Here is a 27,393-nt window from a genome sequence, read left to right on the forward strand (position 1 = left end):
TCCTGCTTTCTTCCTGTAACTGTTCATGCCCTTACTAATCTAGCAGCTATCAACCTCTGCTTTAAATATACCCAAAGATTTGCCCTCCACAACCTCCTGTGGCAATGAATTCCACATATTCACCACCCTCTGGCTGAAGATCTCTGTTCTAAAGAAATGTCTGAGGCTCTGCCTTCTGGTCCTAGATTCACTCACTATTGGAAAAATCCTCCTCACATCAACTCTATCTAGTCCTTTCAATATTCAATAGATTTCAATGAGATCTCCCCTCATTCTTCTAAACTCTAGTGAGTACAGGCCCAGAGCTATCAAATGCTCCTCATAAATCAATCGTTTTATTTCTGGGATCATTCTTGTAAACCTCTGGACCATCTTCAATGCCAGCCCATCTTTTCTTAGATATGTGATCATTGAATACTAACAAATTTCTACAGATGTAGTTCTGGAAGTATCCTCACTGGTTGGCTCATGGTCTGGTATGGCAACTCAAATGCACAGGAGCTTAAAAAGCTTCAGATTGCAGTGGACTCATCCCAGTACATCATTGGCACATCCCTCCCCACCATCAGTAGTTTCTACAGGAGTCACCGGCCACCGAAGATCCCACCATCCATGCCATGCCATCTTCTCATAATTCCATCAGGCGTAAGAGAAGCCTCCTACATCACCAGGTTCAGGAACAATGAATTCCCTTCAGCCAACCTACACAACCCTAATCACCATAGTTTAACAAGCTATGAGCGCTCTTGACCACATTGCCCTCGAGCGGATATTTTATTTGTTCTAATAATTGTCTTTCTTGTAAAAATCCTGAATAATTAGTTTTTCTTGTGAATGCTGCTGCAAGCAGGTTTTTCAGTGCTTCTGTGCATACATGTACCCGTGTATATGACAATAAGCCACTTTGACCATGATAGTGATTAGGATTGTAAAGGTTGTTTCAAGAATCGAATGGTTGAAGGAAGTAGCTGTTCCTGAACCTGGTGGTGTGGGACTTCGGGCTGCTGTACCTTTTACCTCGGGGAGCTGAGAGAAGGTGGCATGGTTCAGATGGTGGGTACCACATACAATCAAAGTCCCCATATATTAACTTGATATTTGCTTGTAGACATTTACAGGATAAAGGAAATACAATAAAATTTTGTGGAAAAACTATACATAAAGAGATACAGACTGACAAAAGAAGGCAAACTAAATAAAAATAATGAGAACAGGAATTGTAAAGAGTCATTGTAAGTCTGTAGATCAGATTCAAGTTTATTATCACTGATGTATGTGAAATTTGTTTGCGGCAGTAGTACCGTGCAATACATAAAGTATAAGAAATATGAGATTTATATAAAAATTAGTGAAAAAAGAGAGCAGGAGTAGTGATTTACCTGCTCAGGTAGCTGATGACGGAGGAGAAGAAGCCTTTCCTAAAATGTTGAGCGTATGTCTTCAGGCTCCTGAGAAGGGGACATGTCCTGAGTGGTGGGGTGGGGGTGGTGGTCTTTGTTGATGGATGCTGCCTTTTTGAGGCACTGCCTTTTGCAGATGTCCTTGATGGTGGGAGACTGGTGCCCATGATGGAGCTGGCTGAGTTTACAACACTGCAACTTTTTCTGATCCTGTGCAGTGGCTCTTCCATACCAAACAGTGATGAAGCCAATTACAATGCCCTCCGCAGTATATCTGTAGAAATTTACTAGAGTCTACTACCAAATCTCCGCAAACTAATGAAATGCAGCTACTGACTTGTTCCCTTTGTAATTGTATCAATATGTTGGGCCCAGTTTCGATCTTCAGAGATGCTGATACCAAGAAACTTGAAACTGCTCCACCCTCTCCACTGCTGATCTCTCAGTGAGGACTGGTGTGTGTTTCATCGACTTTGCCTTCATGAAGTCCACAATCAATTCCTCAGTCTTACTGACATCGAGTACAAAGTTGTTGTTGTGATACCACTCAACCAGCTGATCTCTCTCGCTCCTGTATGCCTCACCACCAACTGAGATTCTGCTGACAACAATTGTGTCATCAGCAAATTTATAGAAGGCATTTGTGCAGTGCCTTGCGGCACAGTCATGGATATAGAGAGAATAGAGCAGTGGGCTAAGCATGCATTCTTGAGGTGCACTGGTGTTGATGTCAGTGAGGAGAAGATGTTATTTTTGTCATGGAGCCAGTTCAGAGTAGTGATGAATGAAGTTATCCACATAAGTTCAGGAGCCTGTGTAATAACTGTTTACTGAACCTGGTGGTATGGGATCTCCTTCCGGATGATAGTGAGAAGAGGGCTTGACATGAATGATGGGGATCTTTGATGGTAGGTGCTGCTTTCAGATCATGGGGAGGGTTTTCCCTGTGTTGAACTGGACTGTATCCACCACCTTTCCATTCCTAGACATTGGTGTTTCCAAACCAGACCATGATGCAACCAGATAGGATACTCGCCAATGTGCATCTATAGAAGTTGTCAAAAAATTTTGATGACATGCCAAATCTATGCAAACACTTAAGAAAGTAGAGGCACTGTTGTGCTACCTTTGTAATGACACATATGTGTCATGACTGTGATGAAAGGTGGTGTCCTTTTGAGTCACTGCTGCCGATGGTGGGCAGGGGGAATATGCCTGTATTATATTGGGCTGAGTCCACTACCCTCTGCAGCTTGTTACATTCCTGCAGTTTCAATTTGCTGTACCAGGCTGATGCACTTCAGCCATACATCTGTAAAAGTTAGGGTTCAGTAATATGCTGGAACCTCTTCTATGTCCTATGAAAGTAAAGATATTGGTGTGTCTTCCTTGGGATTACATCCATGTGCTAGGAATCTAATGTGTTAACGCCCTTCCAGTTCTAGACATCGACAGCCTAGGGTGAAGGGGGAAAGTGGAGACGTTGTTCTGGCGGGACTGGAGGGCTTGAGTTACAAGGAGAGACCGTAGAGGGCTGCGACATTTTCTCTGAAGTGAAAGCGGGTGAGGGGTGATCTGTCAGAGGCCACAATGGACATAGATAACGTTGGTTGTCACTGTCTTTCTCCCCAGGGGAGGGGTATTTAAAAACTAGTGGCCACAGGTTTAAGGTGAGAGCAAGGGAGTTTTACAGTTTATTTATTTATTTAAAGATATCACACCAACAATTTACAATGACCAATTAACCTACTACACAGCATGTCTTTGGGCTGTGGGAGAAAATCAGAGCACCCAGTGGAAACCCACGTGTACAATGTACAAACACCATGCCAGGATTGAATTTGATTCTGACGTCACACTAACTGCTGCACTACTGTGGCGCCAAGGGACTGAGTTTTTTTATACTGAGTGTGGTTGATATCTCGAACAAACGGCCAGAGGATAGAAACATAGAAAGCCTACAGCACAATACAAGCCCTTCAGCCCACAATGCTGTGCTGAAACATGTACTTACTTTAGAAATTACCAAGGGTTACCCAATAGCCCTCTATTTATCTAAGCTCCATGTACCTATCCAAGAGTCTCTTAAAAGACCCTACCGTATCCACCTCCGCCACCGTCACCAACAGCCCATTCCACGCACTCACCACTCTCTGCGTAAAAGACTTATCCCTGACATCTCCTTCTGTACCTACTTCCAAGCACCTAAAAACTGTGCCCTCTTCTGTTAGCCATTTCAGCCCTGGGGAAAAAGAATGTGGCAGAATCAGATACAATTCCTGTATTTAAATGCCACTCAAGCAGGCAAGGCATAGAAGGATGGAACTTTAATCCAGGTAAATGGGATTGGTAGAATACTATAGTGTGGATGTCGTGCCATACAGCTGTGACATTGCTTTCCTCGAGACTAGAACTAGCAAATGGGTTAAGGGTGAAAGGTGAAATATTTCAGGGGAACCTGATGGGCAATTTCTTTACTCATAGGGTGGTGCAAGTGTGGAACGAGATCTGCAAAAGTGGTGGACACAGGTTCAATTGTAACATTTAAGAGAAGTTTGGATGGGAGGAATATGGTTCAGGTGCAGGTAGATAGAAGACCAGGTTACTATAAATTAGATGGGCTGAAGAGCCCCTTTCTGTGGTGTAGTACTCTATGACTCTAATAGAGATGGTTGAATGCCCTCCCTGCGGGGAAGCCCACAGGATCCAGGGAGAACATACAAAACACACACACAGTGCCAGAGGTCAGATTGGACCCCATTCATAGACCTGAAGTAACAGTTCTTCATACTGAGTCACACCTGTCGCCCTTGACTGTGTTTCGACTGTGTGACAGCTCTCTGTAAGATGGAAGTCTGGACAACTACCCAATTCAATTGCCCTTAACTCAGGCTCCAGCTCGTCAACTCGAGGGCAAAATTAATCATGTCCCGTGCACTATATTTGCATTCGTCCAATGCTGTATCCGTCTTATTTTATGTACGTTTGATAACACCACTAAGACAAGACGCATTTTTCGCTCAGTTTTTTTTTCGGGGTGGGGGGGATTGCCAACTGCCGCCGGGATTCGAAATAAGCGTGGAACTACATTTTCCGTCAGCATGCTCTAGCCGCTACACCATGCCTTCGGGAGTTGTAGTATCAATCGAAGTGGAAGATTCCTTATGATGATTGGAAAGAGTGGACTACATTTCCCGGCAGGCCTTGCAGGTCCGTTTTCGACGAACGACGATGCGCAAGCGCCACCGGCGGTCCTCCTGAGCTGCCGTTGACCATCCTATTAGCATCTAGATGTCTGACGGGAAATGTAGTTCAGTACGCCATCTCACCATTCCGGTCAAGTGGCAGGCCGCGCAGGCGTCTCCACCAACATAGCCCCGCAGTGGCTGATGGGAGTTGTAGTCTCTTTTTTCGCCGTCGAAACGTGGTAGAAGAGGCGGACGGGATGTTTTAACTACAATTCCCGGCAGGCCGCGAAGCTCAGGCCAGAGAATCGAGGGAGAAGGAAGGGGGGCGGGTGGGCGTCCTCCATGTTGGTGTCGCAGTGAGGAGCTGGGAGCGGGAGGAAAAAGAAGCGGTGCCGACCTGCTCCCCCCCTTCCAGCACCACCTCTTAGACCCCCGTCCCTCACCACCTGCCGAACGGGCAACGGCGAGCAGGTTAGTGCCGAGCGGAAGCCGCGGCGGTGCTGGTGTCCCCGGCCGCTAGGCCGCGGGCAGAACCTCGGCCTCGATTTAGGAAGGGGCTGTGGGGAGTCGTGGAGGCTAGTGGCCCTCTGGAATGAACGGGTTTTATTAAATTAGCAGCTTCATACGCAAGGACACTGGAGCTGAAGCTTTGGGCATATTGATTCAAACAGTAAAGTTGTTTTACTTAACACTCGAAACATCCATGGGAATAGTCAGACATTATTAAAGCTATATTCCTGAATTTTAACCTCGGATTTATTAGATCTGCGATTAATAATTCAAACAGTGAAGTTAAAATTCTTAACCATTTCTCAATCAAGTGCATACTGTACATCTAATCTTTGGGAATAATCATATATTCTTAAAGGACTGCACTTTTATAGCCCAGCGGCGGCGGTTGGTGCAGTATGGGCAAGACAAGACAAAGTTCTGGATTTATACAGAGGTAGCAAACTTTTAGTCTCAGATTTATTGAATCAGGAGTTTAATAATTGAAATAAAAAAGTTGAAATACATAGCACTCAACTACCTTCTGAGCACCGAAACACCTGGTATTACTGACCACATACAAAGAAATACCAGAATTTTGGCAGTATGTGTATTAAATCAGGGGTTTATTGTCTTAGTGATCATTTGCATTGGACCCTGGAAAGGTTGATGTGGGGAAAGGATGGTAGGGTGAAAGTCTGTGATTGATAAAGAGAGGTGGAACATTTAGTCAAGAGGAATAAGGAACACTTAAGGTTAGGAAGCGGAAAGGCAGAGCTCTGGAAGGTAGCCAGGAAGAAACTTAAGAATAGGCTTAGGAGAGCTAGAAGAGGAGGTGAAAAGGGCACACATTGGTGAAGAACAGGAGGATAACTAGAATAGGGATAAAGGAGGAAGCAAGGCTGCAGACTGAGGAGGTCCTTTATGTCAGTATTCATTAATGAAAGGGGCCTTGAATGTAACAACAGCGTAAAACAGACTGATATGCTAAAACATATCAATGTTAGGAACGGGGTTGTGCGGGGACGTTTGAAAAATAGTAGGATAGTTAAGTTCTTGGGGCCAGACGGGACACATCCCAGGTTACTGCAGGAAGCGAGGGAAGAGACTACTGCAGCTTTAGTGATGTTCTTTATGTCCGCATTGGCCACAGGAGTAGTACTCAGGTGGGTGGCAAATGTTATTCCTTTGTTCAAGGAAAGTAATAGAGATAGCCCTGGGAATTATACACCAGTGAGTTGTATGCCAGTAGTGAGCAAACTATTGGAGAGGACTATTGGACTATTTTGAAACAGGATTTGAGCATTTGGAGAATATATTCTGATTAAGGATAGCCAATGTGGCTTTGTGAGGAGCAGGTCATGCCTCATGAGCCTGACTGAATTATTTGAGGAAGAGAAAAAAAAAGTATTGATGAAGGCAAAGCAGTAGATGTGCTGCATATGGATTTTAGTGAGATATTTGACAAGGTTCCCCATGATAGGCTCATTCAGAAAGTCAGGAGGCATGGGAACTGACTGTGTGGATTCAGAATTGGCTTGCTCACAGAAGGCAGGGATTGAGTGTATTCAGCCTGGAGTCGGTGACCAGTGGAGTTCCGCAGGAATTTATTCTGGGACCTCTACTCTTTGTGATTTTTTTTAACATAAATGACCATTGAGGAGGTGGAAAGGTGGTGGTGTTGTGGATAATGTAGAATGTTGTTAAAGTTCGGAGTGCATCATTGATAGGATGCAGAGCTGGTCTGAGGAGTGTCGTGGCAAAGTGTGAAGGGCAAACTTGAAGGCAAAGTACAGGGTTGATGGCAGGATTCAACAATATGGAGGAAGAGCGGATCTTGGGATCCATGTCCAAAGATCTCACAACATTGCCACGCTTTTAAAGGGTTGTTAAGGCATATGTGTGTTGGCTTTTATTAGTCAGGGGATTGAGATCAAGAGCCGTGAAGTAATGTTGCAGTTCTGGAAAACCCTGGTTAGACCACAGTTGTGTTCAGTTCTAATCCCCCCCACTACAGGAAGGACGTGGAAGCTTTAGAAAGGTTTCAGAGGAGATGTACCAGGATGCTGCCTGGATTAGAAAGCATGTCTTGTGAGGAATGATTGAGCAAGCTTCTCTCTTTGGAGCAAAGGAATAAGAGAGCTAACTTAATAGAGGTGCGTAAGAGGCAGAGACTTTTCTCAGAGCGGAAATGGCTAATATGAGGGGCATAACTTTAATGAAACACCCCAGTTTCCTTGGCTGCATAAGTCCAGGGAAGACAGCCTCCGGTCCCACCAAACTTTAGAGATTGAGGCGCACTGGATCCCACCCCAAAGCTCAGTTTGTATGGATGCTGTGTCATTTGCTACATTGTTACAAATTAATGCCACGAAATAAGTCAGTACACTGCATACAATTAAATTAATTACATTTATAAAGAATAACAGAAAGAAATGGGTCCATTCTAATTAAACAAGTCAATTGTGCACAAGTTGGAGCTCATCTCAAACTTCTCTGTCACTCACGCGCTGGGTCCTAGGTCAACGTGAAAGCACACACCACCTTCCGAACGTTGCTTGCAATCCATCGCGAACAAACGGGTCTCCCACTAGATCGTATGCTACAACCGGTTCTCCCCAGCGTCTTCTCTCTTCATCTCCTCTCGAACAAAAGCCCAAGATCAACCTTATTGTTCCTCACCAAGAAAACCTCCTGCTAATTGGATGACACACATTCCACATCATCCCTTATCCAAACAATAACCCAAACAGGCTGAAAGCAGAACAAACAGCTCTTACAGAGCTGCACAAAATGAAATATATACAGCGTAAGAGTAAAAAATATGAACCAGTTCATTACATAAGGTGATTGGAGGATAGTATAGGGGGAAAGTTGGAGGTAGGTTTTTTTTTAAAGAGAGTGGTGGGTGCATCGAACACACTGACAGGAATAGTGGTTGAGGCAGATGCACTAGGTACATTTAAGAAACTCTTAGATAGGCACGTGGATGATAGAAAAATAGAAGACTGTGGGAGAGAAGGGTTAGATTGATCTAATGTAGGTTAAAAGGTCGATACAAGATCATGGGCAAAAGGGTCTGTAGTGTGCTGTAATGTTCTACGTTCTATCAAGTCTTTGTGAGTTTATTAAAGCTCTTAGTTTATACAAGGAAATATTGGATGTTTAACTCTCAGTTATAGTAAAACAGGTTTGACGATTCAAAGAATGAAGTTAAAATATTCAAAACTCAAATGCATGAGAAATATCAAATGTTGCTTGCTGATGCAATCTCACTGGCTGTCCACTCGGCCTTGGATCACCTGGAAAACAGCAATACCTACATCAGGCTGCTGTTTATTAATTACAGCGCAGCATTCAATACCATCATCCCTTCAGTTCTAATCAATAAGCTTCAAAACCTGGGCCTCTGTACCTCCCTCTACAGCTAGACCTTTGTCTCCCTCATCGGCAGATGGCAATCAGTGCAAATCGGAAATAACCTCCCCTCTTCGCTGACGATCAACACCAGTGCCCCTCAAGGATGTGTGCTTATTCCCCTGCCCTGCTCTACTCTCTCTAAATCAGAGGTTCCCAACCTTTTTTATGCCATAGGCCCCAGGTTGGGAAACGCTTCTCTAAACCTATGTCTGTGTGGTTAGGCACTGCTTAGATACCATCTATAAATTTGCAAATGGTGAAAGGGAGGCATACGGGACTCACCTTGTACTCAAAGTCAATAAGACCAAGGAATTGATTGAGGACTTAAGGAAGGAAAAGTCGAGGGAACGTACACCAGTCCTCATTGAGAGATCTGCAGTGGAAAATGTGGCAGTTTCAAATTCCTGGGTGTCAAACATCTCCGAAGATCTATCCTGACCCCAGTATATTGATGCAATATCAAAGAAGGCATGACAGCAGCTATATTTCACAAGGAATCTGAGATGTCACCAAAGACTAGCAGATTTCTACAGATGTTCTGTGGAGAGCATTCCAACTGGTTGCATCTCCATCTGGTATGGAGGGGCCACTGTGCAGGATTGGAGAAAGTTGAAAACTCAGCCAACTCCCATCAAGGGCACTAGACTCCCCAGCATTGAGGACATCTTCAAAAGGAGATGCCTCAAAAAGGTGGCATTCTCCATTAAGGACACCCTCCTCCATCACCCAGGACATGCCCTCTTCTCATTGCTACCAGTAGAGAGGAGGCACAGGAACCTGAAGGTACACACACTCAACACCTTCTTCCCCTCCATCATCAGAGTTCACACAATGATCCAACCTATTTACCCTTCTTATTTTTTTTACTGTTTTTAATGGAGGTCGGGATTGAGGACGTGATTTTAAGTTTTTTAACTCTGGTTTCAAGTTAGCCCATTGCTTTGCTTTGCTTTTAGTTAGTTGCACGGTGGGGTTTTTTTTGGGGTTTTTTTTTCCTTTTCTCTATTGATATATATATAAAAATTAGTATACTATTATGTTATCTTGGTACATTATGTTTAAATTACATTGTTTGTATCATTTTTTTTGTATTAATATCTCCTGTAATTTTATTATATTCTAACAGTGTATTAGTGTCTATATGGCTTACCTTTTTGTATACTTATTCAATAAAAAGATTTAAAAAGAAAAAAGAACCAACCTATGAGCACTACATCACCATTTTTTGCACTCCTTTCGATGACTTCAGACCAGTTGCACCCATCTCCTTAGCCACCAAATGCCTGGCAAGACTGGTGATGTCCCACATTAGGAACACTGTCCCTCTATCCTTAGACCAGCACCAGTTTGCCTACAAGGCAAACAGATCAACCGAGGATGCCACCTCCGCTCTCCACTTCATACTAGAGCATAAGGATACTTACGCCAGAGTGCTTTCTGTCGACTGCAGTTCAGCCTTCAACACCATACTTCCCAACAAGTTGACCATTAAACCTGAAACGTATCAATTTGGAACTGGATTCTGGACTTCCTTAACAATCGCACCCAGACAGACCAGGCTCCGTGACCCTGAACCCCGCAGGGATGGGTACTGAGCTCACTCCTTTACACTCTCTTCACCCATGACTGTGCCCCTGCCTATGCCACCAACCCCAGCATCGAATTTGCAGAAGACAACACAGTGACTGGATTAATTAACAATGGAACACCATGCAGAGAGGAGATGGAGAAACTGTCTGAATGGTGCAATGGCCATTCAAGATCAAAAAGACCAAAGAAATGATTATCAATGTCAGAGGAAATCAAAAAGTTATGAACAAGCTCCACTGCTTATAAACGGTGAAGCAGTGGAAAAGGTCTCCAGCTTTAAGTTATTGGGAGTGAATATCACAAGGCGAGCTCTCTTGGACCACCTATACCTCCTTGATAGTAGGGAAGGCTCAGCTTTCTTAGTTTAGAGAGAGCAAATCTGTTCTAAAAGCTGCTAGCAAACCTTTCTCGATGTGTAATTGGGAGCATTCTGACGTCCTGCATGACAGTATGGTACTCTAGTTACAACAAGGTCGACCAAAAAGCACTTCCACAAGTGATCAGGACAACACCAACATCATTGGGACACAACTACCAGATATGGAAACCATCTCCAACTCTCAACGTCTGCAGCAGGTTCTCAAAATTGTGATGGACTCATCTCACCCCAGTTAAAAAAAAATTCAGACATTATTTTAAATGTAGTCATTGTGTTTTTAGTAATTGAATTGGCAGTAGGCTATTTTGCATGGAATTATGATGATTATGAAGACACGCAGTCCTCTTTTATTGTCATTTAGTAATGCATGCATTAAGAAATGATACATTACTTCCTCCGGTGTGATATCATAAAACACAGGACAAACCAAGACTGAAAAAACTGACAAAACCACATAATTATAACATATAGTTACAAACTGTGTAACAATACCATAACTTGATGAAGTCCGTGAGCACAGTAAAGTTCAAAGTTTCTCAAATGTCCCACATCTCACGCAGACGGGAGAAGGAAGAAAAACTCTCCCTGCCATGCCGACCACAATCGGACTCTGAGTCATCCGAAAACTTCGAGCTCTGATCAGCTGTCCGACGCCGAGAACTGAGCACCATCTCTGTCCGAGCAATTCGACCTCCTTCTCGGTCGCCAAAAGCAGGCAAGGCCGGGGATTTTGAGGCCTACCCGCCGAAAGATTTGCGACCACACAGTAACAACAGCAGCGAACGGGCGTTTCAAAAATTTCTGCAGATTTTCCTCTGTGCTTTCACGTCCATTCTCCACCAAATCAGAATTGTCCACGGCCCCTATTTAACAGATACGATATCATTTTAGCACTGCAATCTCATTGTCCACAGTAATGACAATAAAGTTTTAACGAATTAACTAACTCGTTATTTTATTTATGTGTGTGTATATCACACACACATAATGGATTTCAGTTAATTGGGCTGTCGGTTAATCGGGGCAGCTGCTTTTTTGGGACAATTCTTAAGAACAAGAACAAATCGAGAACATAGTTGGGATTAGTTTCGTTTATTTGGGGCACTGTGCCAGTTAATTGGGACAGGAGATGGTCAGTCATGTGTACTGGAGTGTCCATTGGATGCTAGAGCAAACAGTTGTGTTCGTTGTTTGCTTGTGTTACGTTGTCCATTTTGGCTGACGACGATTCAAAAAGGCGTGAGTTTTGATAAATTTTGTTTTTTTTTTATTTTGACTTTAAAAAAAAATTTTGAGACCCTTGCCACGAAAAGATTTGATGCTAACCGAAAAAAAATTAGCCTACTGGACCAAATTAAAAGCTATCCGCCTAACATCACTCATCATCAGCTGCAGAGATAACTGGCATGCCGAAATCTACAATTGCACATTTGATACATCAGCAAGAATGGGCATTATGCGAGGGACAACAGGGAACATCCCAAACACATAAGCGTGAAGGTAAGGATCCAGATGTTGAAGAGGCCCTCAATCAGTTGTTTTCCATTGTAACTGCACAAGATGTATGTGTGTGTGTGTGGGAGTGGACCACTGTTAACAAACAAATCAAAGGAGCTAGCGAAGAAGGTGGGACATGAAGGTTTTAAAGCAAAATATGATTGGTTGTCTTGGGAAATGTAGGCACTTTAAAATTCAAGAAAGCACACAGCGAGAAAGGTAGTGCTGATGCTTTAAGTGCAGAGACTTGAAGATCTAGAAAACTGCCCGACTTGTTTCAAAATTTTTGTGCAGATTACATCTACAATGCCAATGAAACAGGCCTTTTTTTATCATGTCAAGCCAAATGGTTTCCTTTGCTGTGAATATGTAAGACTATCAGGTTCAAAGGAAGCAATGGATCACATAACTGTTGTGTTAAAAAATGTCAGGAACTGATAAAAAGAAACTGTTGGTTAATGAGAAAAGCATTAAACCTACATGTTTTAAGGGGCTAAGAATGGATATTTTACCAGTTGAGTCCTATGCCAGTACACTTGATTAATTTCTCCGTTGGTAACCATTTAGAACTAATACAGAGCTTTATAGTACTATAGTAATATTGGTAGTGTTTTTTGTTCTGTAGTTTGTCCTTTTTATACTTTTTTAACTATTTCCATGAAACTTCAGATAATTGAGGCAGCCTCTTAATTAGGCCAAAACAGGCTTGTCCCAATGTGTCCCAATTAACCAGAATTCACTCTGTGTGTGTGTGGACACATACATAAACACGCACACGCACACGCACGCGCACACACACACACACACACACACTCTCACACATTTTATATATATTTATATATAGTATATCGTGTAATTTAAGGTTTTTATAATGTATTATAATGTACCGCTGCCACAAAATAATAACGAATTTCACGACATATATCAGTGGTATTAAACCTGATTCTTCTAATTCTGATTATTGATGCTTTGGATATATACAGGGAACTATCTAACCTTTAACCTTAGATATAAATAATTAGGGTTTTATGATTCAAATAATGAAGTTAAAATATGTTAACAGCCAGTTCCCAATCTTCAAATATCTGGGAATGATCAGATTTGATGAAAGGACTGGTTTTACACAGTAAATTACCAAATGTACTGAATCAGATGTTGAATGGTTCAGATAGTTAAGTTAAAAAATTTAACACCCAGTTCTTCTTCAAATGTATTCCGAACATCGAATCACCAAGATTGATCAGATATTATTGAAGCCCTGGGAGATTTTAAAAAACATTCAACAGCTGATGTATTAAGTTTTCAAACTTATAAATGCACCAGATAAACCATGCAATATTTCACATCGATTCCCAATTAAGTGCTTTCTAAGTATCTAATTTAACAGCAGCTTTATCATGATGTTTAAAGTGTGAACTTCCCAAAGTTTTATCTTTAATATCAATCATGCTTCGTGTTTTAAATGGCATTTCTTCAAGAGCAGGATATAATCACATCTGCAGTGTCAAATTAAAAATCCACTTATTAGTACTGAAGTTTATAATGTTGAAGCATTAAAGTCCAGTTTATAATATCAGCATGTTGCAGTTGGTTTTATAGGGTTAATTCAGCTTGTCAGGGTTTAAAGCTGGGTCCAAGGTGTGGGTTAAAGTTGGGTTTGGGACATTGAGGATTAAAGTTAGGTTTTACGATATTGGAGGTTAAAAGTTTGCATATGGCCATATACGTGCAGGTGCAATGAAAATTTTCCAGCATCCTCAAAGGCACAGAGCATCACAAAAACAGCATTCACAATAAAAGAATAAAAATGAATTATATACAATGTTCAAAATCAGGTTTATTATCACTCAGATATATCACAAAATTTGTTCTGTAGGAGTAGTACAGTGTAAGTTGTAAAATTAGCATGAGTAGCAAAATTTAATAAGGAAATAAATGTAAGAGCTAGTGTAGGTGAGTGCTTCAAATCTAATGGTGCAGGAGGGGAGCATTAAAGTCAGGTTTACAATATCGGAGCATTAAAGCTGGGTTCACAATCTCAGAGTGTTAAAGTTGCATTCACAATATTGCAATAACGTTATAACTTCAACAAGCTTTTATAGATATGTAAAAAGGAAAAGACTGGTAAAGACAAATGTAGGTCCCCTACAGACAGAAACAGGTGAATTGATTATGGGGAGCAAGGACATGGCAGACCAATTGAATAATTACTTTGGTTCTGTCTTCACTAAGGAGGACATAAATAATCTTCCAGAAATAGTAGGGGACAGAGGGTCCAGTGAGATGGAGGAACTGAGCGAAATAAATGTTAGTAGGGAAGTGGTGTTAAGTAAATTGAAGGGATTGAAGGCAGATAAATCCCCAGGGCCAGATGGTCTGCATCCTAGAGTGCTTAAGGAAGTAGCCCAAGAAATAGTGGATGCATTAGTGATAATTTTTCAAAACTCGTTAGATTCTGGACTAGTTCCTGAGGATTGGAGGGTGGCTAATGTAACCCCACTTTTTAAAAAAGGAGGGAGAGAGAAACCGAGGAATTATAGACCGGTTAGCCTAACGTCGGTGGTGGGGAAACTGCTGGAGTCAGTTATCAAAGATGTGATAATAGCACATTTGGAAAGTGGTGAAATCATCGGACAAAGTCAGCATGGATTTGTGAAAGGAAAATCATGTCTGACGAATCTCATAGAATTTTTTGAGGATGTAACTAGTAGAGTGGATAAGGGAGAACCAGTGGATGTGGTATATTTGGATTTTCAAAAGGCTTTTGACAAGGTCCCACACAGGAGATTAGTGTGCAAACTTAAAGCACACGGTATTGGGGGTAAGGTATTGATGTGGATGGAGAATTGGTTAGCAGACAGGAAGCAAAGAGTGGGAATAAACAGGACCTTTTCAGAATGGCAGGCGGTGACTAGTGGGGTACCGCAAGGCTCAGTGCTGGGACCCCAGTTGTTTACAATATATACTAATGACTTGGATGAGGGAATTAAATGCAGCATCTCCAAGTTTGCGGATGACATGAAGCTGGGTGGCAGTGTTAGCTGTGAGGAGGATGCTAAAAGGATGCAGAGTGACTTGGATAGGTTGGGTGAGTGGGCAAATTCATGGCAGATGCAATTTAATGTGGATAAATGTGAAGTTATCCACTTTGGTGGCAAAAATAGGAAAACAGATTATTATCTGAATGGTGGCCGATTAGGAAAAGGGGAGGTGCAACGAGACCTGGGTGTCATTATACACCAGTCATTGAAAGTGGGCATGCAGGTACAGCAGGCGGTGAAAAAGGCGAATGGTATGCTGGCATTTATAGCGAGAGGATTCGAGTACAGGAGCAAGGAGGTACTACTGCAGTTGTACAAGGCCTTGGTGAGACCACACCTGGAGTATTGTGTGCAGTTTTGGTCCCCTAATCTGAGGAAAGACATCCTTGCCATAGAGGGAGTACAAAGAAGGTTCACCAGATTGATTCCTGGGATGGCAGGACTTTCATATGAAGAAAGACTGGATGAACTAGGCTTGTACTCGTTGGAATTTAGAAGATTGAGGGGGGATCTTATTGAAACGTATAAAATCCTAAAGGGATTGGACAGGCTAGATGCAAGAAGATTGTTCCCGCTGTTGGGGATGTCCAGAACAAGGGGTCACAGTTTGAGGATAAAGGGGAAGCCTTTTAGGACCGAGATTAGGAAAAACTTCTTCACACAGAGAGTGGTGAATCTGTGGAATTCTCTGCCACAGGAAACAGTTGAGGCCAGTTCATTGGCTATATTTAAGAGGGAGTTAGATATGGCCCTTGTGGCTACGGGGATCAGGGGGTATGGAGGGAGGGCTGGGGCGGGGTTCTGAGTTGGATGATCAGCCATGATCATAATAAATGGCGGTGCAGGCTCGAAGGGCCGAATGGCCTACTCCTGCACCTATTTTCTATGTTTCTATGTAACACTGTAATTATTAGGCCATAATGACTTTAACCATGGCAGTTATATCTGTATAGTTGGGCAAATAGTGGTCACGACCCCGGAGACAGTGATTTAGGGTGAACGAAACAAAAGGGAGGAAGAACCAGCAAATGGTTTGGAAAAGGACTGTGCTCCTGGAGACAATTGACACATTTTCAGATACTCCAATGAGAAAAGAGCTTACTGCAGCTCTCAAAGGGGAAAACAGAGGAGTATATGACTTTTCAACAGATCTAGCACAGATTTGACTGGTGGAATGGCCTCCTTACCTGCTGTAGTTTCTCTGTGAATGGTTTTCAGGGAAACAATCAATGATCTCGAGTTACAGAAAGTTGTGTTGTTCCTCGAAAACAGCAAACTTGGGTTGCTGTCTCTAGAGCATTGGAGGGTGAGGGGAGACCTGATAGAGGTTTATAAGATTTCAAGAGGTACAGATAGAGTAGACGGTCGGTATCTTTCTTCCCCAGGGTTCTGATGTCTAATGTTAGAGAATATGCAGTTAAGCTGAGAGGGATCTTCTTCAAAGGAGATGTGTGAGGCAAATTTTTTCACACGAAGTGGTGGGTGACTGAAATGCATTGTGACGGGTGGTGATAGGGTCAAATATGATAGACGTCTTTAAGAGACTCTCAGACAGGCACAGGGAATGGAGGGGTATGGACACTGTAGAAGGAATTAGTTTTGTTAAGCATTTAATCTCTAATTTGTTTGACATGATACATGGGCTGAAGGGCCTGTTCCTGCCTTGTAATGTTCTGTTTTCTTTAAAATTATCATCTTTAAAGTTTTAGTTCCATTTATAAATAGATATCCCAAGAAAGATTACCTGCAAAAGGATTGTATTGTTGGTGAAAGGGGGATGGTTTTGCTTAGGCTGTGAAGTTCTCTGTAATTTCAGTGATTCGGAATGAAACTCGCTGATGGAAATCTCTCTGTTTCCCTTTATTTCCAACTATCAAATACTACTTGGGATCAAATACCCATTTTAGCCCGGGGACTGCAAGTATTGAAGCCAGGAAGTCATGCTGCATCTCCCTGACAGATGTTAGCATGGTACCCAGGGTGCACAGAAGACATGCTAGTCTTCTTCATTGGTCGAGGCATTGAGCATAAACGTTAGGAAGTCATATGGAGCTGTATAAAACTTTGGTCGTGCCACACTTGGAGTATTGTGTGCAGTTCTGGTCCCCCTCCACAGGAAGGGTGTGGAGCAGCTTTAGAGAGGGTGCAGAAGAGGTTTACCGAGATGCTGCCTGGATTGGAGAGCATGTGCTACAAGGAGAAGTTGGGGAAACTTGGGTTGTTTTCTGTGGAGCGGCAAAGGCTGAGGGGAGATCTGATAGAGGTTTACAACGTTAATCTTCCTTGACAAACCTATTACAATTTTTTGAGGAAATTACCAGTAGGCTAGACAAGGGAGATGCAGTGGATGTTATATATTTGGATTTTCAGAAGGCCTTTGACAAGGTGCCACACATGAGGCTACTTAACAAGATAAGAGCCCATGGAATTAGGAGAAAGTTACATACGTGGATAGAGAGTTGGCTGATTGGCAGGAAACAGAGAGTGGGAATAAAGGGATCCTATTCTGGTTGGCTGCCGGTTACCAGTGGTGTTCCGCAGTGATCAGTGTTGGGGCCGCTTCTTTTTACATTGTACATCAACGATTTAGATTATGGAATAGATAGCTTTGTGGCTAAGTTTGCTGACGATACGAAGATAGCTGGAGGGGCCGGTAGTGCTGAGGAAATGGAGAGTCTGCAGAGAGACTTGGATAGATTGGAAGAATGGGCAGAGAAGTGGCAAATGAAGTACAATGTTGGAAAGTGTATGGTTATGCACTTTGGCAGAAAAAATAAACGGGCAGACTATTATTTAAATAGGGAAAGAATTCAAAGTTCTGAGATGCAACGGGACTTGGGAGCCGTCGTACAGGATACCCTTAAAGTTAACCTCCAGGTTGAGTCAGTAGTGAAGAAGGCGAATGTAATGTTGGCATTCATTTCTAGAGGAATAGAGTATAGGAGCAGGGATGTGATGTTGAGGCTGTATAAGGTGCTGGTGAGACTTCACTTGGAGTACTGTGGGCAGTTTTGGTCTCCTTATTTAAGAAAGGATGTGCTGACGTTGGAGAGTGTACAGAGAAGATTCACTAGAATGATTCCGGGAATTAGAGGGTTAACATATGAGGAACGTTTGTCCGCTCTTGGACTGTATTCCTTGGAATTTAGAAGAATGAGGGGAGACCTCGAAGAAACATTTCGAATGTTAAAAGGCATGGACAGAGTGGATGTGGCAAAGTTGTTTCCCATGATGGGGGAGTCTAGTACGAGAAGGCATGACTTAAGGATTGAAGGGCGCCCTTTCAGAACAGAAATACGAAGAAATTTTTTTAGTCAGAGGGTGGTGAATCTATGGAATTTGTTGCCACGGGCAGCAGTGGAGGCCAAGGCATTGGGTGTATTTAAGGCAGAGATTGATAGGTATCTGAGTAGCCAGGGCATCAAAGGTTATGGTGAGAAGGCAGGGGAGTGGGACTAAATAGGAGAAAATGGATCAGCTCATGATAAAATGGCGGAGCAGACTCGATGGGCCGAATGAACTACTTCTGTTACTTTGTCTTATGGTCTTATGGTTATGAGAGACATGGAACACGGGTACAGGCGCTTCAGCCCCAAAATGTCTGCTGAGCTGGTAATCTCTTCTGCCTACACATGTCCACATCCCTCTGCTCCCTGTGCATATGCATGTGCCTATTTAAGACCCACTTAAACACCTCTATCACACGTGCTTCCATCATCACCCTGGTGGCACATTCCAGGCATCCATTGCCCTCTGGGGAAAAAAACTTGTTCTGTATGTCTCGGGTGAACTTACCCCCTCTCACTTTAAATACATGTCCTCTGGGAGAAGACAGTTAAACCCTGGATGGTGGGTGAGGGGGGGGGGAGAGAAGACAGTTAAACCCTGGGGTAGGTGGAGAGATACCGGCTGTCTACTCTATCTGTGCCTCTCATGATCTTATACCCCTCTATCAGGCCTATCACAATTCAGCCTCTACACTCCAGAGAAAATAATGCATGTTTGTCCAGCCTCTCCCTATAGCTCATGCCCTCTAATCCAGGCGGCATCCCGGTGAATTTCTTCTGCACCCTCTCCAAAGCCCTCCACGACCTTCCTGTAACAGGGTGACGAGATGCAGTACTTTAGATTCAGCCCAAGCGTGGTCTTATAAACATGGATGTGAGAGCATGTAGAGTGAATAGTCCTTTTCCCCGGGGTAGAAAGTTTAAATTGAACTAGGAAAATATTCGGAGGAGATGTGCGGGGCAAGATTTTTTATATAGCGAGTGCTAGGTGCCTGAAATGTGTAGCCAGGGATGGTGGTAGAGGCAGATACAGTAGAGGCACTTAAGAGACTGTGAGAAAGCAACGGGCAGGGATTGGAGGAATATGGATCACGTACAGGGAGATAGGTTGAGCTGAATTGGCATTGTAGTTGGCTCAGACAAGATGGGCTGAAGGGGCAGTAAGACTGCTGAAATGATTAACTGAGCTCTCTTACCCCCTTTGCGCTCTCTCTCCTCTTTCTCCCCCTTCTCTCTCCCCCTCCCCCTTCCTCATCCTGCTCTCCCTCCTTCCCTCCCCATGGCTGGAACAGTGACTGGCAAAACCCCCAGCAGCCACCATGTACAACGGGATCGGACTGCCCACCCCGCGGGGCAGTGGCACCAATGGCTATGTGCAGCGGAACCTGTCGGCGGTGCGTCAGCGGCGGGAGAAGGCGGACCACCGCTCACCGGAGGAGCTGCAGCGACTGGAGAACAGCCTTGTCCGCAAGCCCAACCAGGACATCCTCGACCATGAGCGCAAGCGCCGTGTGGAGCTCCGCTGTATAGAGCTCGAGGACATGATGGAGGAGCAGGGGTAGGAATCTGACAGGATTCCTGGGCTGTGGGAGGCAACAGGGAGAGGTGGGGCCCCAATGGAGTGTGGAGAGTGGGAGTGAGTGGGAAAGGAAGGGGTCCCTTTGGGATTGTGGACAGTTGAGTGAATGGGAAAGGAAGGGGTCCCTTTGGAAGTGTGGATGTTGGGTGTGAATGGGAAAGGAAGGGGTCCCATAGGAAGTGTGGACTGTTGAGTGAATGGGAAAGGAAGGGGTCCCATTGGGAGTGTGGACAGTTGAGTGAATGGGAAAGGAAGGGGTCCCATTGGAAGTGTGGATGTTGGATGTGAATGGGAAAGGAAGGGGTCCCATTGGAAGTGTAGATGTTGGGTGTGAATGGGAAAGGAAGGGGTCCCTTTGGGAGTGTGGATGGTGGGAGTGAATGGCAAAGGAAGGGGTCGCATTGGAAATGTGGATGGTGGGTGTGAATGGGAAGGGGTGGTGTCATTAGGAATGAATGAGAAAGGGTGGTGTCCGTCATGAATGAACAGAAGGGCGTGGAGTTCATCAGGAATGAACGGGAATGGGTAATCATCTCTCCTCACAACTCTCCCTGTGCTGTGCTGTTTCAGGTATTCCCTTGAGGAAATCCAGCAAAAAGTGGCCACGTTTCGGCAGATGCTGGTAGAGAAAGATTGTGGTCAGGGGAAGGAGGACCCGAAACAGCGGACAACGTGAGTGGGTTTTCCTGTCCTGTACCTACCCTCCTTGCTGAGATCCCCCACCTTCCTCGTGCTCCTCCACTCCATCGCACCCCCTGTCACTTACCGAGCTACCTTGTTGTCCCACAGACAGGCCAGTCATGGAGCAGTACAGCACAGGAATGGGCCCGTCTGATCTTCTGCCTTGTCCCATTTACCTGCACAAAGGCCATAGCGTTTCTCAACACTGGAACATATCCCTCAAAACATTCGTGTCTTACACTGAACCAGACTTCTCAAATGTTATCAAGCCAACATTCACCACTTGCACCGGCAACTGGTTCCACACTTGCACCACCCTCTGAATGCAAAAGTTCCCCCTCAAATTCCACTTAAATATGTCAGCATTCATCTTCTTTATACCCCTCAGTTTTGTATACCCTTCTCCCTGCCCCCCACCCCACAGAATGAGCAACCCACCATCAAATTCCCCCCCCCCCGCCTCCACCCACAGAGCAAGTGACCTACCACCTGATCCCCCTCTTCCCCACCCACAGGGTGAGTGTCCTACATCTGATCCCGCTCTCCCCACGCCCACAGGGTGAGTGACCCACCAGCTGATACCTCTCTCCCTCCCTGACCCCCACTCACAGGGTGAATGAAACACACCAGCTGGCCGAGGCAAACGAGAAGAAGAATGAGAGGCTCCGGGCCGCCTTTGGCATCAGCGACGCCTACGTAGATGGAAGCTCCTTTGACCCCCGGCGTCGAGGCCAGGGTACCGAGGCTCCCCCTGACTCTCAGCAACAGAAGCAACATGGGTAGGTGAGGTTGAGATTGGGTGGGTGGGAGGATTGGGACCTCCGACTCTGGTCAGTCCCTCTCCTCTCAGCCACGGGCTTTGGGTTGTTGGCTTCAGGCAACTCTGAGTTAAGTTCTTGTTGACTGCAACCTCAAGGGTGTGTCTAGGAGCTGGGTATGGCTGTAAACCCCAAGCACAGCCAGGGCTCTGGGTAGGGCTCGCCTGAGGGACCAGGCCCAGTGACAGATCCTGAAAACTCTTCGTCCCACTTCCCTAGGCTCTGTGCCCAGGAAAGAGCTCGAACCTCTGGATCTGGCTTCTCCTGCCCCCCCCCACCACCACCACCTGAGGTCCCATCCAGCAATGTGATGGTGCAGGCAGGATGCCCTCCTTAGCTTACAGTTCTGGTGACGATGAGGTCCTGGAACAACTCCCCCCACCCCCCCAATCCATCTCACCAACCTAAGGGAGGCTACACACTGCATGGGTTGTAATCCAGAGTTTGCCCTGTTTACTGTGACTGTTTTTTCCCTTTTATCCCTCACCCTCTCTCCCCCCATTCTCCCTCCCCCTCCCTCTCTCACTGTCTCCCCCATCCTCTGCAGCTTCATCCGGGACCCCAGCCGGTCCCGTTCCCCCTCCCCCAAGCGGAAAAAGCGAAAGAAGGGAGGAAGCCGTGGACGGTGAGTCTGAACCAGCGCGGTCGCACCCATCCCCCCATCCCTTCCTTCATCCCATGCCGCCAGCCCTTCGTCCCGTGATCGAAGCCCCCACCACTTGTGTCCGCCAGCCCATCCGTCACTCCATTTGCCATTCCTCAGCCCCCCTTATCCCTTGTGGGCAAAAGGAATAGGTGGTATTAGCTATGTTATGTTATGTTGTACCAGTCTGTGTTAATCCAGGCATCATCCTGGTGAACCACATCTGTACCGTCTCCAAAGCCTACACACCCATTCTGTAATGCAGTGGTCCCCAACCACTGGGCCACAAGGAAACGATATTATTTGGCGATATGAAACGATATGAGTCAGCTGCACCTTTCTTCATTCCCTGTCATGCACTGTTGAACTTGAAATAACCTACCAAATCATACCAAATAACACATAAAACCTAAAATAACACTAACACATAGTGAAAGCAGGAAAGATATGATAAATACAGAGCCTATATAAAGTAGAAATAATGTATGTACAGTGTAGTTTCATTTAATAGAATCAGGAAGATTAAGCCAAAACCAATTTGTAGGAAAAAAATCGGCACGTACACGCATGCGCACACAGGTGCCCGCGCAAAGCTTTATGGTCATGGTAGTCTTTCTCGGGGGTAAACACAAGTGTCCCGTTTTTGACTGCTACTTTTGTCCCTTATTTGGGAGTGAGAAAGCTGGCAATCCTACTTGAACCCCCCCCGCCGGTCGGCTGGTCCGCAAGAATGTTGTCAATATTAAACTGGTACGCAGTGCAGTAAAGGTTGGGGACCCCTGCTGTAATGGGGTGACCAGAATAGAATGCAGTACCTCAGTTTTATGGAGTTGCAATGTGTCTTCCTGACATTACTGTCTCTCTCTATCTCTCTCTTTCTCTTTCAGACATCCCGCATTCTTTGTTTTAAAAAAACTTGTCCTGCACATCTCCTTTGAACTTACACCCTCTCACCTTGAATGCTTGCTTTCTTGCATTTGACATTTCAACCCTGAAGGGAAAATATACCGCCTGTCTACTCTATCTGTGCCTGTCATAATCTTATAAACCTTTATCAGATCTCCCCTCAGCTTCCGCCACTCCAGGGAAAGCAACCCAAGTTTGTCCAACCTCTCTGTATAGCTCATGCCCTCTAATCCAGGCAGCATCCTGTTGAATCTCTTCTGCACCCTCTCCAAAACCCCTACACCCTTCCTGTGACAGGATGACCAGAACTGCACATGATACTCCCCAGTGCAGTCTGACCAAATCAGGGATTCTCTCCCCATTGTTTCCCAACCAAATTCGATCCCCATCCACCCTCTCCCATGCTGATCCCACTCCCTGCATGCGAGGGTTCACGGGGGTCTGCTGATGTAACCAGGTTGATGTATGTTTTTGGGGCCCAGGTCTTCCAGCGTGACCACACGGTCCAAGGAAAAGAAGAAGAAAAGCTCAAAGAAGAAGAGCAGGTATATCAGAATCTGTTGCCCCCACACACGCACACCGCACTCCCCTCAGCACAACCCCCAACCCATCCCCACATCAGGCATCCCCCTCAGTCTGCAGGATATTGCAGCGTGGCTGGGGGGGGATGAGGAGAGTGTGACGGACATCACAGTGTGTACTGGGGAAGTATTCCTGCTCCTTTTTCCTTGGTTTCTGTCACCCCATCCCACTGGGCAGATGGGCAAACAGGGAAGCTGCTGAGGAATGCAGCTGCACAGAGAAACCCCATGAGTTATGTCCCAGGGCTGCTGCTCAGTGCTGAATCCTCCTTGGAGACACATGATAAAATAGACTGAAATTGACATGGTTTCCTAAAGGGGAAATCTTGCCTGACAGATCTGTTGGCATTCTTTAAGTAAATAACAGGCAGGATAGACAAAGGAGAGTCAGTGGATGTTGTTTATTTGGATTTTCAGAAGGCCTTTGATAAGGGCCTGCTTAGCAAGATAAAAGCCCATGTTACAGTGGCATGCAAAAGTTTGGGCACCCCGGTCAAAATTTTTGTTACTGTGAATAGCTAAGCGAGTAAAAGATGAACTGATTTCCAAAAGGCATAAAGTTAAAGATGATACATTTCTTTAATATTTTAAGCAAGATTACTTTTTTATTTCCATCTTTTACAGTTTCAAAATAACAAAAAAAGAAAAGGGTCCGAAGCAAAAGTTTGGGCACCCTGCATGGTCAGTACTTAGTAACACCCCCTTTGGCAAGTATCACAGCTTGTAAATGCTTTCTGTAGCCAGCTAAGAGTCTTTCAATTTTTGTTTGGGGGATTTTTGCCCATTTTTCCTTGCAAAAGGCTTCTAGTTCTGTGAGATTCTTGGGCTGTTTTGCATGCACTGCTTTTTTGAGGTCTATCCACAGATTTTCAATGATGTTTAGGTTGGGGGGCTGTGAGGGCCATGGCAAAACCTTCAGCTTGCGCCCCTTCAGGTAGTCCATTGTGGATTTTGAGGTGTGTTTAGGATCATTATCCTATTGTAGAAGCCATCCTCTTTTCATCTTCAGCTTTTTTACAGACGGCATGATGTTTGCTTCCAGAATTTGCTGGTATTTAATTGAATGTATTCTTCCCTCTACCAGTGAAATGTTCCCTGTGCCACTGGCTGCAACACAAACCCAAAGCATGATCGATCCACCCCTGTGCTTAACAGTCGGAGAGGAGTTCTTTTCATGAAATTCTGCGCCTTTTTTTCTCCAAACATACCTTTGCTCATTGCAGCCAAAAAGTTCTATTTTAACTTCCATCAGTCCACAGGACTTGTTTTCAGAAGGCATCAGGCTTGTTTAGATGTTCCTTTGCAAACTTCTGATGCTGAAATTTGTGGTGAGGATGCAGGAAAAGTTTTCTTCTGATGACTCTTCCATGAAGATCATATTTGTTTAGTGTCGCTGCACAGTAGGACAGTACACCACCACTCCAGAGTCTGCTAAATCTTCCTGAAGGTCTTTTGCAGTCAAACGGGGGTTTTGATTTTCCTTTCTAGCAATCCTACGAGCAGTTCTCTTGGAAGGTTTTCTTGGTCTTCCAGACCTCAACTTGACCTCCACCATTCTTGTTAACTGCCATTTCGTAGTTACATTATGAACTGAGGAAACGGCTACCTGAAAACGGTTTGCTATCTTCTTATAGCCTTCTCCTGCTTTGTGGGCATCATTTATCTTAATTTTCAGAGTGCTCAGCAGCTGCTTAGAGGAGCCCATGGCAGCTTATTGTTGGGACGAGGTTTGAGGAGTCAGGGTATTTATAGAGCTTTGAAATTTGCATCACTTGACCTTTCCTAACGATGACTGTGAACAAGCCATAGCCCTAACAAGCTAATTAAGGTCTGAGACCTTGGTAAAAGTTATCTGAGAGTTCAAATCTCTTGGGGTGGCCAAACTTTTGCATGGTGCTCTTTTCCTTTTTTTCCACTCTAAAATTGTACGAAACAAAAATAATACACTAATCTTGCTTAAAATGTTGAAAAGAATGTTTCATCTTTAACTTTATGACTTTTGCAGATCAGTTCATCTTCTACTCACTTAACTATTCACAGTAACAGAAATTTTGACCAGTGGTGTATTACTGGAAAGATACATGGGTTGAAGATTGGCTGACTGGCAGGAGGGAAAGAGTGGGAACAAAGGAGCCTTTTTTGGTTGTCTACCAGTGACTAATGGTGTTCTGCAAGGTGTTGGGACTACTTCTTTTCACCTTGTATGTCAGTGATTTGGATGATAGGTGGAGGAGGAAGCAGGGAGTCTGCAGAAGGAATTGGACATACTGTTAGGAGAGTGGACAAAGAAGTGGCAGATGGAATACATTGTACGAAAGCCTGTGGCTATGCACTTTGGTAGAAGGAATAAAGACATAAACCATTTTCTAAACAGGGAGCAAATTCAAAAATCAGAGGTGCAAAGGGACTTGGTTTTCTTGCTGGATTCCCTAAAGGTTAACTTGCAAGTTGAGCCGGGGTATGGAAGGCAGTTTTGAGAGGACTACAACAGTGGTCCTCAACCTCCGGGCTGCGGACTAATACTGATCCGCGAAGAATGCAGCGTTACAGCAGTAGCCGGGACGCACCCAGCACATCTTTAAGGAAAAAGCCGAAATAAACAAGCTAATTAATTAGGTGCCACCCGGCGCGTAAATGTCGGCCCAGATCAGGGGCGACGCAATCAGCAACCTGGAGGTTGGGGACCACTGGACTACAATATAAAAACAAGGATGGAATATTGAGATTTTAGTCAGACCGCATGGAGTATTGTGAGCAATATTGTGAGTATTGTTAGCCCCTTACCTAAGAAAGGATATGCTGGCATTAGAGAGGGTCCAGAGAAGGTTCACAAAAATTATCCTGGGAATGAAAAGGGTTAAGTTATGAGGAGCGTTTGATGGTCTGGGACTGTATTCACTAGGGTTTAGAAGGAGAAGGAGGTGATCTCACAGAAACCTGTCAAATATAGAGTGGAGAGAGAGAGAATGTTTCTTACAGTGGGGGAGTCTGGGACCGGGGGAACACCTCAGAATACAAGGATGTCCCTTTAGAACAGAGATGAGGAGGAATTTCTTCAGCCAGAGGGTGGTGAATCTGTGGAATTCTTTGTCACAGACAGCTGGAGGCCAAGTCATTGGGTATATTTAAAGCAGAGTTTGATAGACTAGCAAGCGTGCCAAAGGTTATGGGGAGAAGCAGGAGAATGGGGTTGAGAGGGTCAGTAAACCAGCCATGATTTCTACTCCTATGTCTTACGGTCTTTCTTCTCTCCCCAGGTCACAGTCGAAGTCGAAAAGTAAGAAGAAGCACAGGTGAGAGTTGCCTCTCAGAGGGACATGGCAAGGGAGCTCAGCTGTCTGTCCCTGTGTGTGTGTGTGCCTGTGTCGCTACATCCATGAGTCTGTGTGTGTCTCTGTTTGCGTGTGTGTTTGTGTGTCCCTTCACACATGTCTCTGTATACCTACGTGGAGTTTGCACATTCTGCCTGTGACCCTGTGGGATTCCTCTGGGTGCTCCGCAGTTCCCTCCTGCATCCCAGGTTCAGTGTGGGGCAGGGGAGGGAGGTGAGTGGGAAGGAGTGGATCATTGAGCTAGAACAGCCTGAGATGGGCCGGATGGCTAAGTGAGAAACAGAGGAAAAAGAGCCTACCAGCCTCAAATTTTCTCTGTGTGAGTGTGAACCTGCTGGGAATATTCTTGGGAATTCCTGAAATACTTGACAGTGAAGATGGAGTCAGGGTGAAGAGCAATAGATCACCCTGCTCTTACCCTGCCTCACTGCTCGAAACCCTCTCCTTCTGCTCCACAGGTCCAGCAGCCCCAAGAGCAAGCGAGGGGCAAAGGAGAAGAGGAGAAAGAGGTGAGGTCCCAGCACCTCACACCCTTGTCCCGCACAGATATTGCAGACCAAGA

At 44.7% G+C, this 27,393-nt stretch overlaps 1 protein-coding gene across 4 annotated transcripts in view; it reads left to right on the plus strand.

Moving 5' to 3' along the window:
- The first annotated feature begins 4,875 nt into the window (after positions 1-4,875).
- Positions 4,876-27,393, plus strand: part of srrm2 (serine/arginine repetitive matrix 2) — a 33,968-nt gene continuing 11,450 nt past the window's right edge. The window contains exons 1-10 of one of the 4 annotated variants that reach the window (XM_072271879.1): positions 4,876-5,059; positions 11,856-11,966; positions 19,584-19,849; positions 20,441-20,542; positions 21,163-21,330; positions 21,917-21,994; positions 23,401-23,463; positions 24,124-24,180; positions 26,757-26,792; positions 27,290-27,340. In XM_072271879.1, coding sequence (XP_072127980.1) covers positions 19,611-19,849; positions 20,441-20,542; positions 21,163-21,330; positions 21,917-21,994; positions 23,401-23,463; positions 24,124-24,180; positions 26,757-26,792; positions 27,290-27,340 — 794 coding nt within the window. In that variant the 5' untranslated portion in view covers positions 4,876-5,059; positions 11,856-11,966; positions 19,584-19,610. The remainder of the gene's footprint in view (positions 5,060-11,855; positions 11,967-19,583; positions 19,850-20,440; positions 20,543-21,162; positions 21,331-21,916; positions 21,995-23,400; positions 23,464-24,123; positions 24,181-26,756; positions 26,793-27,289; positions 27,341-27,393) is intronic. The other 3 variants (XM_072271878.1, XM_072271880.1, XM_072271881.1) reach the window with 3 other exon arrangements.

The sequence above is a fragment of the Mobula birostris genome, chromosome 11 (genome assembly GCF_030028105.1).
Source record: "Mobula birostris isolate sMobBir1 chromosome 11, sMobBir1.hap1, whole genome shotgun sequence".
Lineage (NCBI taxonomy): Eukaryota > Metazoa > Chordata > Chondrichthyes > Myliobatiformes > Myliobatidae > Mobula > Mobula birostris.